Source organism: Vespula vulgaris, chromosome 18 (genome assembly GCF_905475345.1).
Source record: "Vespula vulgaris chromosome 18, iyVesVulg1.1, whole genome shotgun sequence".
NCBI classification, from domain to species: Eukaryota; Metazoa; Arthropoda; class Insecta; order Hymenoptera; family Vespidae; genus Vespula; species Vespula vulgaris.
In genome coordinates, this window is record NC_066603.1 from 4,209,364 (window position 1) to 4,223,957 (window position 14,594).

General features: G+C 30.4%; 3 protein-coding genes across 6 annotated transcripts; 2 read left to right on the forward strand and 1 right to left on the reverse strand.

The window, feature by feature from the left end:
* Nucleotides 1-24: 24 nt before the first annotated feature.
* On the forward strand, nt 25-1,248 carry LOC127070521 (uncharacterized). Of its 2 annotated transcripts, none has more exons than XM_051008624.1 (3): nt 25-433; nt 506-587; nt 676-1,248. In XM_051008624.1, exons 1-3 carry the CDS (start codon nt 362-364, stop codon nt 1,005-1,007), a joined length of 486 nt encoding a protein of 161 aa, XP_050864581.1. In that variant the 5' UTR covers nt 25-361; the 3' UTR covers nt 1,008-1,248. The 2 variants fall into 2 exon arrangements, with proteins under 2 accessions (XP_050864581.1, XP_050864580.1); XM_051008623.1 differs by having other exon boundaries at nt 27-433; nt 673-1,248.
* On the reverse strand, nt 1,069-6,112 carry LOC127070515 (patched domain-containing protein 3-like). The gene is made up of 12 exons (XM_051008614.1): nt 5,951-6,112; nt 4,922-5,168; nt 4,770-4,840; nt 4,484-4,696; nt 3,263-3,840; nt 2,543-3,166; nt 2,301-2,431; nt 2,072-2,233; nt 1,735-2,005; nt 1,534-1,655; nt 1,269-1,440; nt 1,069-1,185 (listed from the first exon to the last, which is right to left on the reverse strand). The coding sequence occupies exons 1-12, from the start codon at nt 6,049-6,051 to the stop codon at nt 1,160-1,162; spliced, it is 2,718 nt and encodes a 905-aa protein (XP_050864571.1). The 5' UTR covers nt 6,052-6,112; the 3' UTR covers nt 1,069-1,159.
* On the forward strand, nt 6,091-12,833 carry LOC127070518 (uncharacterized). 3 transcript variants are annotated; one of them, XM_051008620.1, is made up of 5 exons: nt 6,091-6,268; nt 6,857-7,119; nt 7,516-7,797; nt 9,369-10,342; nt 10,821-12,833. In XM_051008620.1, the coding sequence occupies exons 4-5, from the start codon at nt 9,373-9,375 to the stop codon at nt 11,351-11,353; spliced, it is 1,503 nt and encodes a 500-aa protein (XP_050864577.1). In that variant the 5' UTR covers nt 6,091-6,268; nt 6,857-7,119; nt 7,516-7,797; nt 9,369-9,372; the 3' UTR covers nt 11,354-12,833. The 3 variants fall into 3 exon arrangements, with proteins under 3 accessions (XP_050864577.1, XP_050864578.1, XP_050864576.1); XM_051008621.1 differs by lacking the exon at nt 7,516-7,797; XM_051008619.1 differs by lacking the exon at nt 7,516-7,797 and having other exon boundaries at nt 6,857-7,073.
* The last annotated feature ends 1,761 nt before the right edge of the window (nt 12,834-14,594 follow it).

Sequence of the window (14,594 nt, forward strand, 5' to 3'; positions counted from 1 at the left end):
AAAGTACAATCACAATTTCTTCGTTAGATGGCCAGTCGATCGCTGTTAGCGGAAGTGCAGGATAGAATTAAGATCCGAAGGGGATACCTTCCTTTTGTTATTTAACTGTATGTAATTGTAATATCCAAAAAATACAATATTGTTTATAATAACATACAATTATTGTACAGTGTACGTAATTTTTTATTAAGAATAATATTATCAATGCTACAAATTACAAATTATTGTAAAATATTTTCTACACACATTCTGGATATAAATCATAACCTCAAAAAGAAGAGTTATTTAAAATGAGAGCCTGTTGAATATAATTGAAATAAGTACTCTATTTCGTAACCTTTTAAGCAGAAATATTTAATTTATGATGGAAAAGACCAAGGATTTTTTTCTTTCTGTAACAAAACGTGTTTTTAGTAACTGGACAGCATTGAAAGTACGCATTTCTTTATATATTTTTATATCTAAACTAAAATTAATACTTAACTTATAGAAAAATTTATTTTAGTTAGCAGTTGAACATGGTATGGGATCCATAGACAAAGCCGATCTATTTTGTCACTATATTACCGACTTTATATATATCAATGGTTTGTTGCAATTTATATTCTATTATGAAATATAAAATGTGCTATCGTTTGCATATATACAAATACCTTAAATATTTGTTTCTAGAAGGATTGTGTAGCAGTGAAATTGCTTGTGAACTCGAAGATTTCATGGATGAGCAATTTAATACAGAACTTCAAGACTTAAGTTGTAAACAAGTAGCAGAAGAGTTATATAAATTTTATCGTTATTGTGTTGAAGGCAATGAAACGCAGGCTGTGATTGAATTTGAAAAATTACCACCATTACAACCATGGATTGTAGCGTGTTTAGCAAAGAAAAGTAATAAAGGACCTGTTGCATTTGAAAATGATAGTGATTCTGAAAGTGATGAAATAGAAGAAAGTATGGAAACTGAAGATACAGAATGGATACAAGTAAAGCCAAGGCGGAAAAAATAATTTTCAATGATTTAAGACATTTGCATGTCGCAAATTTTTATTAAAAAAGAAAAGAAAAAGATTTATAGTAGTATACTTTTATTATTTTTCTTGCATCAAAGTTTCTTATAGTCAATTTCTTATTTATTCAGTCTTTGCAATAATTGGAACAATTAATTTTCACGCCCGCCTCCTGCATCTGTAAAAAAAAATTAAGTATAAGTTAATGTATTGATACGGAATATAGAAACTTAATATTTTACTATTTCTGTTGATTAATACCTTCTGCTTTGTTTGGTAAATGAACAGTGTAATATCCATTATTTTCTTTTATATCGCATTCCTTTGGAGTATTATTTGTTGTTTTCATTTCATTAGGTCCCAATAAACTTAAAATAATAGGTAAAAATAACAGTCCATGAAATAATCCAAACGCTACCACAGCAGTAAATAACTAAAATAATAAAAATTTTATATTTTTTACTTTTTTTTAAATATGTATATTATACATGTATTTTATCTAATATATGTAAATATTGAATCATACCTTGAAGAAGGCACTAAAGAGATATGCTTTACTAGAAGCTAGTAAAATAAATGCAAGAAAAGTACTAAAGCCTCCATTAAAAACAGGTGGCCCAATAATCTTCAATGTTCTAATAGCCCGTTCTGCAATTGAAACATATTTGCTATCATTTACAAAAAATATTCTTAGTAAATTATTGTATATAACATATATCACACATACCATCTTTAGAACCCGTTCTTCTTATAAATTCCAATCCAACATGTGAAGCATAATCAACTGCTAATCCAATACAAAGAAGAACAAGAATACTAGATGAAATTTCGACGATCAAGCCTAAAAAGTACATAGAACCTAAAAGATCAATCAGTGTAAATATTACACAACTAATGACCCAAAATGATGCCAGTAAATTTCTTAACAGAAGTATTGTTACTAATCCAATAGATACTATTGCTAAACTCAAGTTTCTAACTAATTCTTCTCCAATTATCTGTAAAATAATAATGTTGTTATTAAAATTGAAAACTTTTCATATGAAAGATCATATTTCGTTTACCTTATTAGCTGACCATGATATATACTCGGGGGAATATATCACTACATGAGAATGATCCTGAGATAAATTAGTAACTTTCACTAATTCATTCATAGATTGCATTGCTTTTATTTGATCCGATGTTCTATTAACAAGTACATGTTGTATTGGAATTCTGGACGTCTGAAGTATTGAAAATTTGCAATAAAATATATGTTAATCTTTATGAAGAATAAAAATATTTATATACCGTTATATTGTAATCACCAATAGGTAATTTGTCAAATATAATATCTTTTATATATGCTTGACCTTCTGTAGTTAGTAATAGATATTCCGTAAGGAAACCATAGTATTCATCTTTACTCTCAATATCATGTGCTATGGGAAAAATAATAAAAATATACATTTTACAGAACGTTTTACTTCTGAAAAATATATTTTTCAATAATGTGTGATATATAAAATAAAATAATTTCAAATCTTTAGTACCTATATTGATATTATTCAACCACTTGTCATATGCCACAAACCATGGATCCAAAGAATGATTGTTAATAAAAGAATTGTTTTTTAGAGCATCAACCAATTGAAGTAAAGAATCACGATCTTCGTAATAGTCTACGTCAGCCATATAAACGGCACCGTGTTTACCATATGCGGGAAAGTGTTTCTTTAACTTTTCGTTAAAGCGTATGGGATAAGAGTCTTGATTTAAGTACAAGAGTGGGTCGAAGTCTTGCTTCAACTGAAATATGGCCCAAATGTTGATACATACGAGACATACTGTGATCGTTATCACGGCAACTTTAACATATGTTTTCATTAGGAACGGTCCGATGTAATTTTCGAAGATGATCTGTTGCAGATTTTTTTTACTGCACTCGTTCGGTTTCCATTCGGATCTGGGCCGACAACAGCAGCCATCCCTTTTACCTTCAAGTCGTCTCTCGTCATATACTAAGCAACTAACAAAAAAGGTCAATTCGAATATATATAAAAATAATATCCCCATAGTCGCAAACATGCAAAATGATTTAAGAAATGGCATCATTGTCGTCATGCCAATTCCAAAAGCAACTAGATTCGTAAAAGATGTCACGGTAATGGACATGCCTATTAACAAAAAAACGCAAATTTATTAAGGAAGGTATTGAGACAAAGAAAAATGATCTGTAGAAAGAAGTATTATCGTTATTATCGTTGACATACCTGCATGTTGAACAACTTTGGCAATACGTAAAGGAATCTCTAAAGCTTTGTCACTCTCGGTTTGCGTCTGAAGACTATGCATTATAACAAACATGTCGTCAACACCAATACCAAGTAAAAGAAACGGTAATACACGATGTAACGGGCCGTAAAAATATCCTAAGTAATAGCATATTCCGTAAGAGGATATCAATGCTTGACCAACAACGGAAACACCCATAAGGGAAAGGTACAATCTTTGCTCGATTGCGTTGCATCTGCCGATCATGGATAGTACGTAAATAGTGATCAAGGATAATCCACAACATAGTATTGGCATATTGTTCATCATCACTTCGTGTAAGACATCTTTAAAGCTCCTTGAGGAAACCGCATAAATCTCCATTCCCGAAGGTAGAGTATGATTTCCATGGAGTACACGCTCAATAAATTGCAATTCCCATTCGGAGGAATGTGGATTCGATTTTTTCAGCATCCAATTCAATATTGTTGCTTTTGCAGACTTTACGTTACTCATTTCATCGTACTCGATATCCGATAACAGCGGTACGATATTGTGCAGTATGTGGTTTCTAGATCTAAGCATATAACGATATTTTTTCTTTTCTTTTTTTAAACGCGTTAAATTCTGTAGTAGAGCCGAGAAGAATGTCGATGTCAATAAAAATGGGATATAAATATCTTTATCAACAATTTGTACGCATATTTATAGATAACTGTAATAAAGAATTCAACACAGAAAAGTAGTAAAAACATAGTTCATGTTTATATATACATAAACATGCATTTTAACCGTCTTCATTTTCCACTTGTAGCCCGTGTTTCGTATTTCAGTAATTTAATTCTTTCAAACTGTTAAATGATATTGTTCAAATCAGAAAGAACGATTGATTCTATTCCAAGCCCAAGCATTTAGCCATTTTGAACAATCTCTACGATGAAAAGCAAACAATTGATGCCACAATAAGATGGTTACATAGAGAAAACGTCTACATTAACGTTATTACAATTTTTGTGAGCTGAATTTATAATTCCTGGAGTTTATGATCAAATTTCATGAAACAACTTGAATTCTCTAATCTTCACGCATACGTATTTAATTCATCAACATTTTTCGGCTCTTGTACGGAATTGACTCGAGTAGTGTTATCAGGAATCTTCGCGAATTCCTTCCAATTTATGTTGACAGAAATATGTATGCAAAATAGTATATTAACTCACTTATCTCTTACTGCCTTCGTGACATCTTTTAATATTTTTTCTTTCGTTAACGCAGATATATCGTCTTCTTGCCAAAGTTTTAAAAGGGACTGATATATACATCCATCCTTCAACATGGTGTTGTTTAAATTCTGCATAATCTCATCGGAAAACTCGAAACTGTATGTATCTTCGAACAGTGAACTTTCATCTTCCTCGAACCACGTTAAAAAACTATAATAAAGATCGCGATGTTTTGTGTTAAATCAATGATCGATCAATCGATATCTAAACACACAACACTCACCTAGCGCATACATCCTTCCATGTATGATTGTTAACTACTATATTTTTCACTGCGTTCTCGATTTCACTGATCTGCGATTGTAAAGTGTACATGTCATACGTATAATAGGTATGTCATCATGGAAGAAATATTATAGATCTTCGTTTATATACCGATTGCAACACTTCCGGTTCCAAAATGTTCGGTGCAGTAATGATGATACTTTCGTATCTGAGATCATCCCTAAAATGTTTTTGGACCCAAATTGCATCTGCTCGTATTTCCGAATTCACTGGCACGCAAAGTTCCAGATCGTCGACTTCTTCTTTCCAGAATATCATTCCAGGACAACATATGCAATTGATGATGAAGGACACGAGTAGCCAAATCCATGGTTTCTTTCCTATACTCAGGCCAATTCTAAAAGGAAAATTGTTTGAACAAATGATCTCTCGTACTATTTTGTAAATTAATCTTTTCTTTTTGAAACGAATAAAAGTTAAATTGTAAGTACACACACATTGAAGCGTCGATGCAGCGAGTAGAGAAAGACCATGTATGTGTGCTTTAAGAATACGGACGATTCATAGAACGACAAATTATCTTTAATTCGGTTAATTAAAATATGCTTGAACAATGAACTACGCCCTTTAGATTTAACGATCTATTTCTTATATCAATATAATTATAAGTTATGCATTGAAACACCTATCTTTCGGAAATATATTCATTCCTTCGTTGTCGAAGTCTTGTCAAATAATTGAAATTCATCGCAATTTACTTGTTAAAGCCTTCGTACATCTATGTATCGTTCCGCTCAGTCTCTTAGATTTAAACTCTGTAGACAGAATTACGTTTCGAAAATATTCACTGATTTTATTGCCGATTATTCACTATTATCGTCATGAACGATCCTAATAAATATCATATTATGATTCATTAGTAACATAATAAGAAGTTGATAAGTATTATCCGAAAATCGTTCGCGAAAAAAGACTTCTTCTATGCTAAATTCAGTAAGAAGCAACTTTATGGCTTGTGATAGGAATAATATCTAAACCAAACACGATAATATCATTATAACATAAGATTGCATCAAATTCATAATAAATAAGGACACATATCATCTACGGAATCTATTTTGTTTTAAGAAACTAGCGAAGAATTTAACAATCGATTAATCCAAGAATCTTTTTACTCACCGATAAAATATTTGATCGGAGTTTAGTTGAAAGTTAAGAATCGATTCTTTCAAGCGTTTCCATATTACATTTACGGTCGAACTCTTTGAATCATTTTCCATGATGGCGTCCGAACGTTGGGGCTCGGTCACTCTTCGTGTCCAAATGTTGACTGAAGAGCAACGCAAGTTCTAACGCGGTACACGAGCACGATGGCATGCATGTGACGAACGATGGAAGTAATCTACTACAATTATATAACTCGCGTTGGTCTCTCTTCTTCTCTTTCTCTCGTTTCATTCCTACGGATGTTACTCTACCCCGAAGAGCATCGAATAAGTAGGTGTAACGAGATATATACGAGATTTGTTAAAGAGATCCATTCATTTGCTTCCTTTTGTCTTTTATATTTTTATCATGCACGCTCGATGCTTTTTGTTTTTTTCTGATCGAAAGTTTGATATAAAAATACGATGTAGTTTTCAAACAATATAGTTTCCAATTTCTTCTTTCTTCCTTCCTTTTTTGTTAAAATTTTTTATACCTAATATCTTTTATTATCTAAATTGTCTAATATAGATAATAGAAAGTTGGTTTATAAAGAATCAATTTACTGTTGATGAGGTGTTCTTAAAAATTTGTTACTGTTACAGACTATTGTTATTGTGTTTTCGACCAGAATATATTAATAGAAGCAAATTATAAATCAACGACAATCGTATAAAATATATTAGGGAACATCATCATAATTATGTACATATATACACATATACGTGCATACATACATACATATATATATGTGTATATATATATATATATATATATATATATATATATATATATGCATTAACCTATATAGATTACTATTAATAATTATATATAAATATATAATACTTACTATTAGGACTTAATACTACTTTTTTATAGGATCAATGTAATCAACTCAAAAGATTAATATACCTATATATGCTAACATATCTCAAAAATCTGTTAGCATCGATATTATGATATTATGTATTGCTTATGAGCAATGAGATCGAGGATCAGTCACTGTAAATCCTATTCGCATTTGCCCTCATTTATATCGTTTATGGAGGTTAAGCAAATCACTAAGTCCGCATCTCTCATCGATGGAAGATCAAAAGTAAGTGAATTCACTACACCGCCGGAGTGGAAGTAGGTCCCTCGCGGTAAGTAACCGTTATTCAGTTTCTGCATTGTCAACAAACTATTTTCGTACGTTTATCGGCGAACTACTGATCTCTCCTCCTTGCAAAATATCTTTGCATTTACCTTTCTAATTTTGAACCGTTAGACTACTTATGACAAACTCATTTTCATTAAATCATTTATGTCAATCCAAAAAATGCTGTCAAATTGAAATTTTTGTTTTGTCAACTAGTTCAGAATTTTGTAATCATTTTTTTAATCATTTCTTATATTTTTAACACAATCCTTAATTTGTCAATGATATTTATTCAGTAAGAGACATCTAAGCAATGATGTATTATATTTCATGAATGACAACAATTGATATTAACTTGTGAACTTGACTAACGTAATATTAAGCGCAGATCGTGCAACAGGTGATGTAAAAGTAAAGAGGGGAGTGTGGCAAGCAAAGTAGGGGGTCCTCGAAGTGAATGCCTTTCTCATAATCCGCGGACCTTCTTAGTCTTCCTGGTCTCTTTCCAACCGATGGACGGATACCTCACGCGTACCACATTACTTACGGTTAAAATAGCGAAAGGTGTGAGGATCAAGTCAAGAAATATTACGATAATAGCTTAAACGGTGTTGATCTACGGGCTAGTCACGCTTCGTTGATCCATCGAGAAAAGACGGTCGCGTGACGCTGCTCGAGCAATGTAAGTAAACGGGGTTCGTTGAACGTTCGCGTTAAATATCGTCTACCTTCTCGGAAAATTAAAAAAGCCATTTTGTTCAAACAAAGACAAAACTGATTTTTATAACGAAATGAGGACGCGAGCATCATGAAAGTTTTTTGTTCGAATCTATAAATCTTTTTAAATTTCGGTCGAATGTTGAATTTATAATGGATTAACGGTTTTAGAAAGCCATCAACTATGAGCAACGAATGCGTCATAATAGATCCCTGAAGAGATTCACTTCGTAAAATAAAAATTCACTATTTATTATTGACCTTTTATTACGTATTATCATTGTCACATTTATAAGCAAATGGAACATAGAGGTTTTGGAGATATTTCTAAAACATCTTTTTTATTTCTTATTTATTTAACCATGTAGCTATTATTCTTTTTTTCAATCTCGTGTAAATAAATTTGATTTCAAGTAGGTAAATAAAGAAAAAAAGAATTTAAAAATCCATAATTAAATTTAGTTCTTATGTTTTAAGAAATACTTGGAATTTATTTAAGTTTGCAATAAAGTTCGACGATGAAAACAACAATGACGACTTTTGAATCAACTATAGTTTCGTTTTTTATATGGTAGCATACTTTCTATTGGACAAGTCACAATCTCGTGAGTGACCTTGAAGCTGGGTCATCCCATATAAGACTGAACTTCCGTAGTCAACACTCTCTCTTAATATTGGGACGACTTTCCTTCCAGTTTCGATCATTCTAATCATTGGCATTGATCGTTTGAACGTTCTATTGTTCCGTAGTAAAATAGAAACCTAACATTAAATAAAACATTTATCATTCTTTTTTGAACCATTACATCTAATAATCTTTTAATGTATCATATGTTAATTAAATTTAATGAATTATTTAGTTAATTAAAATTATTTGAAAGATATTCCAATTAACAATTACACGATCTAAAAGAACAAATGTCATATAATCAACAGTCTTCTATCTCGAAGAAGATAAATGTGTAACATTTGTAACTTCATTCACAGAAGGAATTTATAAGAGCTTATATTACGGAAAATACGCTAGATGATCTTGACCTGTTGATGCGTAGGCACATCCACTTTATCATTTATATGAGTTATGTAAAATACTCTCTTTAGCGATAGGTATGAGATAATTTCTGTGCGAATCCATATTAAGAACTAGTTTAAATATCCGCTATATAAAACACGTAGATGAAAATACTATAATGTATGAATTTTTCTTTTTTGAAATTCTTATCGTAACACGAGAAGTATCTACAAATGTTTTATTTTACAATTTTATATACAAATGTTTTATCTTCAATGTCTTCGATTATTCAGTGTGAAATGGTGTAAATGGAACGATACAACAGAACAACGTAAAATTACGTATAGTCCAACTCCATTCTAATTATCTCATGTAAAAGCTATTGAGAACCTTCGATGAAGATATTTGTCCTTTCCATATATATGTATATACCATAATTATCAATTATTATATAAATTGTGTCGAAAAGAAAAATATAACGTCAAGAAACGAGAAGTATGTTAATGTTTGCATATTGTTTCTAGAATCATGAAAGAGATAATTATTTTCGTTATCCTTGGGATTGGAATTGCTCAAACGCAGTTGAACTACGAAGGAAATCCGTTGACGGAAAATACGGAGTACACAGCCGAGGAGTCACAAATTTCATCAAAGGTCGTTAAATCATTAACGAATGGACCACAAAAATTGTATCCGATCTTTCACGAGAGCAAAGATGCTGCTTCAAAGGATACAATGCCCCAAGAAGACGAGTCCAATAAACAAGTTTCGCAAACTAATTTCAATCACGCTGAAATATCATCGTCAATTAATGTTGCGTCAGCTCGAGAACTTTCAGACAATGTTTACAGCAAAATACAGAAATCTCAAATACTTGAACCTGTAACGAACACAATCAAGACACCTGCGGAAATAGCATTGAATACATTCCTAAATTCAAAAACACCTGAGGAATCTCAATTGTCCTTGGATTTTTTTTTGAAAAACAGCCAATCCCAAAATAATCAATGGCCAACGTCAAATATAATTATTCCTCAAAATCAACAAGAACAGATGCAAATTATATCGCAAAATGATCAACAAATACAACAGCAATTGGTACGAACGACACCGAAAGTAATAGAACAAGTTTCATCGTATCCACAAATAAATCAACAGCAGCAACAATTAGTGGTACCTCCTGTGCAGAAACAAGTGCTTTTCCAGCCTCAACATGTGTTACAAATGCCTGGACCAGTTTATGGTTATGCGGCACAGTATACAACCAATTCTCAAATATTGCAACCTTCTCAGAATGCTCAAACGAATCCAGTGATACCAAATCAAACGATATTGAAACAATCACCTGTTTCTGTGGATTCTCTTGAAGCAATTCAGTCAAGGAGCGATGTTGTTACTCCCATAATATGGCGTCAACGTAACAGATGGATTCGAGGCCAACCATATCCCGTTCCTCAGCCTAAAATCGGTGGTGTCTTATCAAAAGGTCCCGTCATAGGTAAGATAAATCTAAAACTTTGATAGAAAATAGTAAAAAGATAAGTCAGACCATTCTACCTAAAAAGGATCATGTTTTGGAATACTCTTTTATCCTTTTTCATTTTTTAACACGTTATAGTACAATTCATCCTAATATTTGTAGCACCAATATATGGTTATTCGAGTGCGTTAATTCTTTATATCGCAGTACCATAAAACAATTAACAATTTATCATATTTGATTATCCATTAAGCATATTATTAGTCATAAAACACGATTATTATATATTATACATAAATAAAGTTTTGTTGCTGTTATATTGACAAATATAATAAAATACTCTTTATTAAAAATTGGTTTTTTAATAAAGATAAAGCCAATTAAAACATGTTGAATCGATTGATCATCAACATATTGAAAAAAGACTCCAAAATGTAGTCCTTTCGTATAGAATAATCGAAAATTTTAGCTATTTTATTCTTTGTTCTATTTACAGCACCGTTCCCACGTAAAGGTCCGTTTGAATTGATCTACACGAAACCACCTGGTTATCATCGTTTCCCACTTCATGGACCTTCTTACGAAGACGCTAATGTTTGGTTCCCTGATGTGAATGGTCCACCTCCATCCGGCGACGTATATTACTCCCAATTATACGCTCAATCTTACGATCCCCATTACTACAATTACATTGCCAAGACTGGCAAGATTAAGCCCCATCTTTATGGCAAATTGGGCAAATACCCTGAACACGAAGACGGAGGAATTTGGGCGGAGCTCTATCGAGGTTTCACGAAGCATGGTTTAAAAAATATCATGACACCAGGATTCCTCTTGGGTATGACACTCCCAATGATCACTGTGATGCTTATGGCACTTGTACAAAAGCGATCATTTGGACGGTACGATTCAAGAAATCTTCAGGATGTAGATAATCTTCAAGAATACCTTGAACGTCTACAACGAGCCATGGAATGCTACGAAAGAAAGAGAAGGAAAACTGGAGAAGTTACAACAGATGAGTGTTGAAACGCCGCTACTCGAGTAAATAGCCGTTCATTGACCGAGACCCAGTGACAGTCTGTCTCATAAACTCTTCCCTCTTCCCTTTCTTTTTTTCGTACTGCCCAAAATCATCATTTAATCTATATTCACTTCGTATCGGAATATTACGTAAAACAATTCATGTTGTACTATATACGAACTCGTGTCAGGGATAATTATAAGTTGATAGAATAGTATTCCAGTATGAGTCGGTAAAATAATCAAATTGGTGCAATCAGTGCAATAATCAAAAATTATGATGCAATATTTGATTTTTCTTTGAAACAAATCTTATTGTAGACCTACGTGATATATATGGACATTGTATATATGTATTTTAATGTATTTAATTTCTAATTACTTATGATCAAATTTGCTTATCAGTTTATAGAATAAAATAACTTTCGGAAAATAAAATTTCATTAGATTTTGATAAGATGATGCTTCAGTTAATCCTATCTTTAACTCTCTTATTTTTTTTCGATTAATCTTCCTTTTCTTTTAATCTTACGAGTTATCACCCAATTTATGCTATTACTAATGCTCGGCTTAATGTAATTGACCTTGTTCTTACTATCGGACCAATCTCGAATACTTTCACAAACGTACATATATGCGCTATTAAAACTATAATGTAGCAACATTTCCAAAAGCTTTTCTTGAAAAGTAAAATAAAAATTAAAAACGACGGTAGATCAGAAATTATCAAAAGTATTGGATAATAAGTTACTTTAATACTTTTTTTTTGTCAACATGCGAATCTGCAAATAAATACATATGTATATATACACACACACACATCATAATCTATGCAATTTATATACATATACATACATACATGTATATGTAAATACATCAAACTGTTTCATGATATAAAAATCTAGACTAATATTCAAAGCGTATTTAAGATAGATATAATATTTAAATGTAGGTTAAATACTATCTCTACCAAGACAAGTTTACGTTTGACTAATAATTTCAAGAAAGTAATCACATATCCTTCTATATAAAAAAAATTCATCGACAGATTCATTGTTACGGATAATACGTTACTTGTATATGCGTCAGTAGTTATAATTTAATTTCATGCCCATGTACAAGTGGTACCAGCTTGAATAATCTCTCCGCATATCTACCATAATAGAATTATTTAATCGAACAATTGACGGCTCGACTTTACAGGTCATGAGATCCAGGCATCGTATATTGTGCCAGACAAACCAGAACGATTATTAATTTCGAGCTATTCTTTATTTGAGCATGATAAAGAAAATAATATATCGATAACGATAATAAAACAATAATAATAGCTGAATGAATAACCATTAATCAGTAATTGTCTTCATTCTGAAAAATTAAATGTTATTCTTATATAATAAATACAAAAGAAATCCTTTAAATATGTATCTCCATTCGCGAATATTTTCGTAAATACTATTCAATATTGTGTAGTTATGTAGTATAGTTTTAACATCTAAAAATATAAACAAATAATAGATTTTTTATTTTGTTGAATAATTATTTATATTTAATATGAAGATATTTAATATGAGTTTGAAAATTAAAATATATATTGCAAGTTACATGAATTATTACTGTTATTAGTTTTATATAGTTTATATATATGATCTACATTAAAGTATATAAAATATTAATAATAATAATAATAATAATAATAATAATAATAATAATAATAATAATAATAATAATAATAATAATAACATATTTTTATATGCATAACTGATTTTCTTACTAATTAGTAAGAAAAGTAAAGAATTTTGTGTGTGTGTGTATATATATAAAATTATATATATATAATGAAATGTAAATAAAAAGATATAAAAAAATAAATATATATTAATAAAATATTATATAAACATTGTTCAATATTGATAAATTATAAACTAAAATTTTCTAAAAAGTGTTAGTCATCAGTTTTACAGAATTTCAATTGAATTTTTATGCAAAAGAATAGTTATAAAAGAATTTTGAATTATATTCGGAAAACAAAATACTGCAAATACACGATATTTGTACAAGAATTAAATTTTTTCTATTTTCTTTCATACATGTTTATGAATATGATGTATTGTTTTGTCAAAAAAGAAATCTCTATCACAAATGATTTTTGTATAAGACAGAAATTGTCTCTGTTTTCATTGCTTGTTCTAGAAAATAATAACTAAAAGTATTTAAAATCTCTGTTATTTAAATGTAAAAAATCATATGCTCTTCAATACGTCTTAATATTAAGATAAAGAACTGAAATTTGAAAATAATTTATTTTCTTATTTATTTCAAAATAAATTGGGAGTATTCATTAATTGCAAAATAATAAAAACACACGCACGCACGTCATCATCATCATCATTTGTATAGTAGTTAAATTGACTAGATTATGATTCTACACAAATCTGTTTTCAATTATGTAAACCATATATATCCTCTCTCTTATGGATATATATATATATATATATATATATATATATATATTATTTTTGTAATATAACAGACTATCTCGAAAAATTCTTTTTTCTGAAAATTTTTTACGTAGCTACTGCAGAAAAAGTTATTTTTTTAAATTGGAACTGTTTTAGCCGCATTCGAAGTGATTTTTCAAAGTCGAGACGAAAAGAAGAACGTTACGAAAAATATAACCGTTTGAAGAGGCGGTATAGAAAGAGAGAAAGAAACAGAAAGCATGCTTCATGCATAGACCAGCGTTAAAAGAAAAGCGAGAAAAATCTATCATTTAAATTGAAAATTTCTAGTAATTATTCCCATAATTATTATCACTATATTTTAATTTATTCTAGCAATTATTTGTACAAATATCATCGCTTTTAATCTAGGTTTCAGCAGTGTATCAATACTATTTTAATTTAAGTAATTAATACAATTTTCCATAGCTTTGAATAGGTCATACATATAATGTTTCATAAATAGAAAAAGAAGAGAAATAACTAGAGAGAAAAAGAGAAACCAGAGGATTATCCATCGACATATTGTACGATTTGGAATATGTAAGAAGACTATATTGTCAATTAGATCGGAAAAAGATTGAAATAGATGATATCATTCTTTTTGTTTGGGTTGCGATATTGACGATATCATTTTTTTTTTAATCTGACAAAAGCTTTCGTTATGCACAAGCGCAATAATTTTCTCAATAAAAAAAAAAGCGAAATGTTAATTTGCGTAAAACACACAATTTACAGCACATTAA

Bases quoted from the DNA above. Each gene is read 5' to 3' on its own strand.
- LOC127070515 (XM_051008614.1), bottom strand. From the start codon at position 6,051: ATGGAAAATGATTCAAAGAGTTCGACCGTAAATGTAATATGGAAACGC. The intron at 5,169-5,950 runs GTGAGTAAAAAG...TTTTCCTTTTAG, and splicing joins TCCGATCAAATATTTTATCG to AATTGGCCTGAGTATAGGAA. The intron at 3,167-3,262 runs GTATGTCAACGA...TTTTGTTAATAG, and splicing joins CAAAGTTGTTCAACATGCAG to GCATGTCCATTACCGTGACA.
- LOC127070521 (XM_051008623.1), top strand. From the start codon at position 362: ATGATGGAAAAGACCAAGGATTTTTTTCTTTCTGTAACAAAACGTGTT. The intron at 434-505 runs GTACGCATTTCT...AATTTATTTTAG, and splicing joins GTAACTGGACAGCATTGAAA to TTAGCAGTTGAACATGGTAT. The intron at 588-672 runs GTTTGTTGCAAT...ATTTGTTTCTAG, and splicing joins CGACTTTATATATATCAATG to AAGGATTGTGTAGCAGTGAA.
- LOC127070518 (XM_051008619.1), top strand. The intron at 10,343-10,820 runs GTAAGATAAATC...TTCTATTTACAG, and splicing joins ATCAAAAGGTCCCGTCATAG to CACCGTTCCCACGTAAAGGT.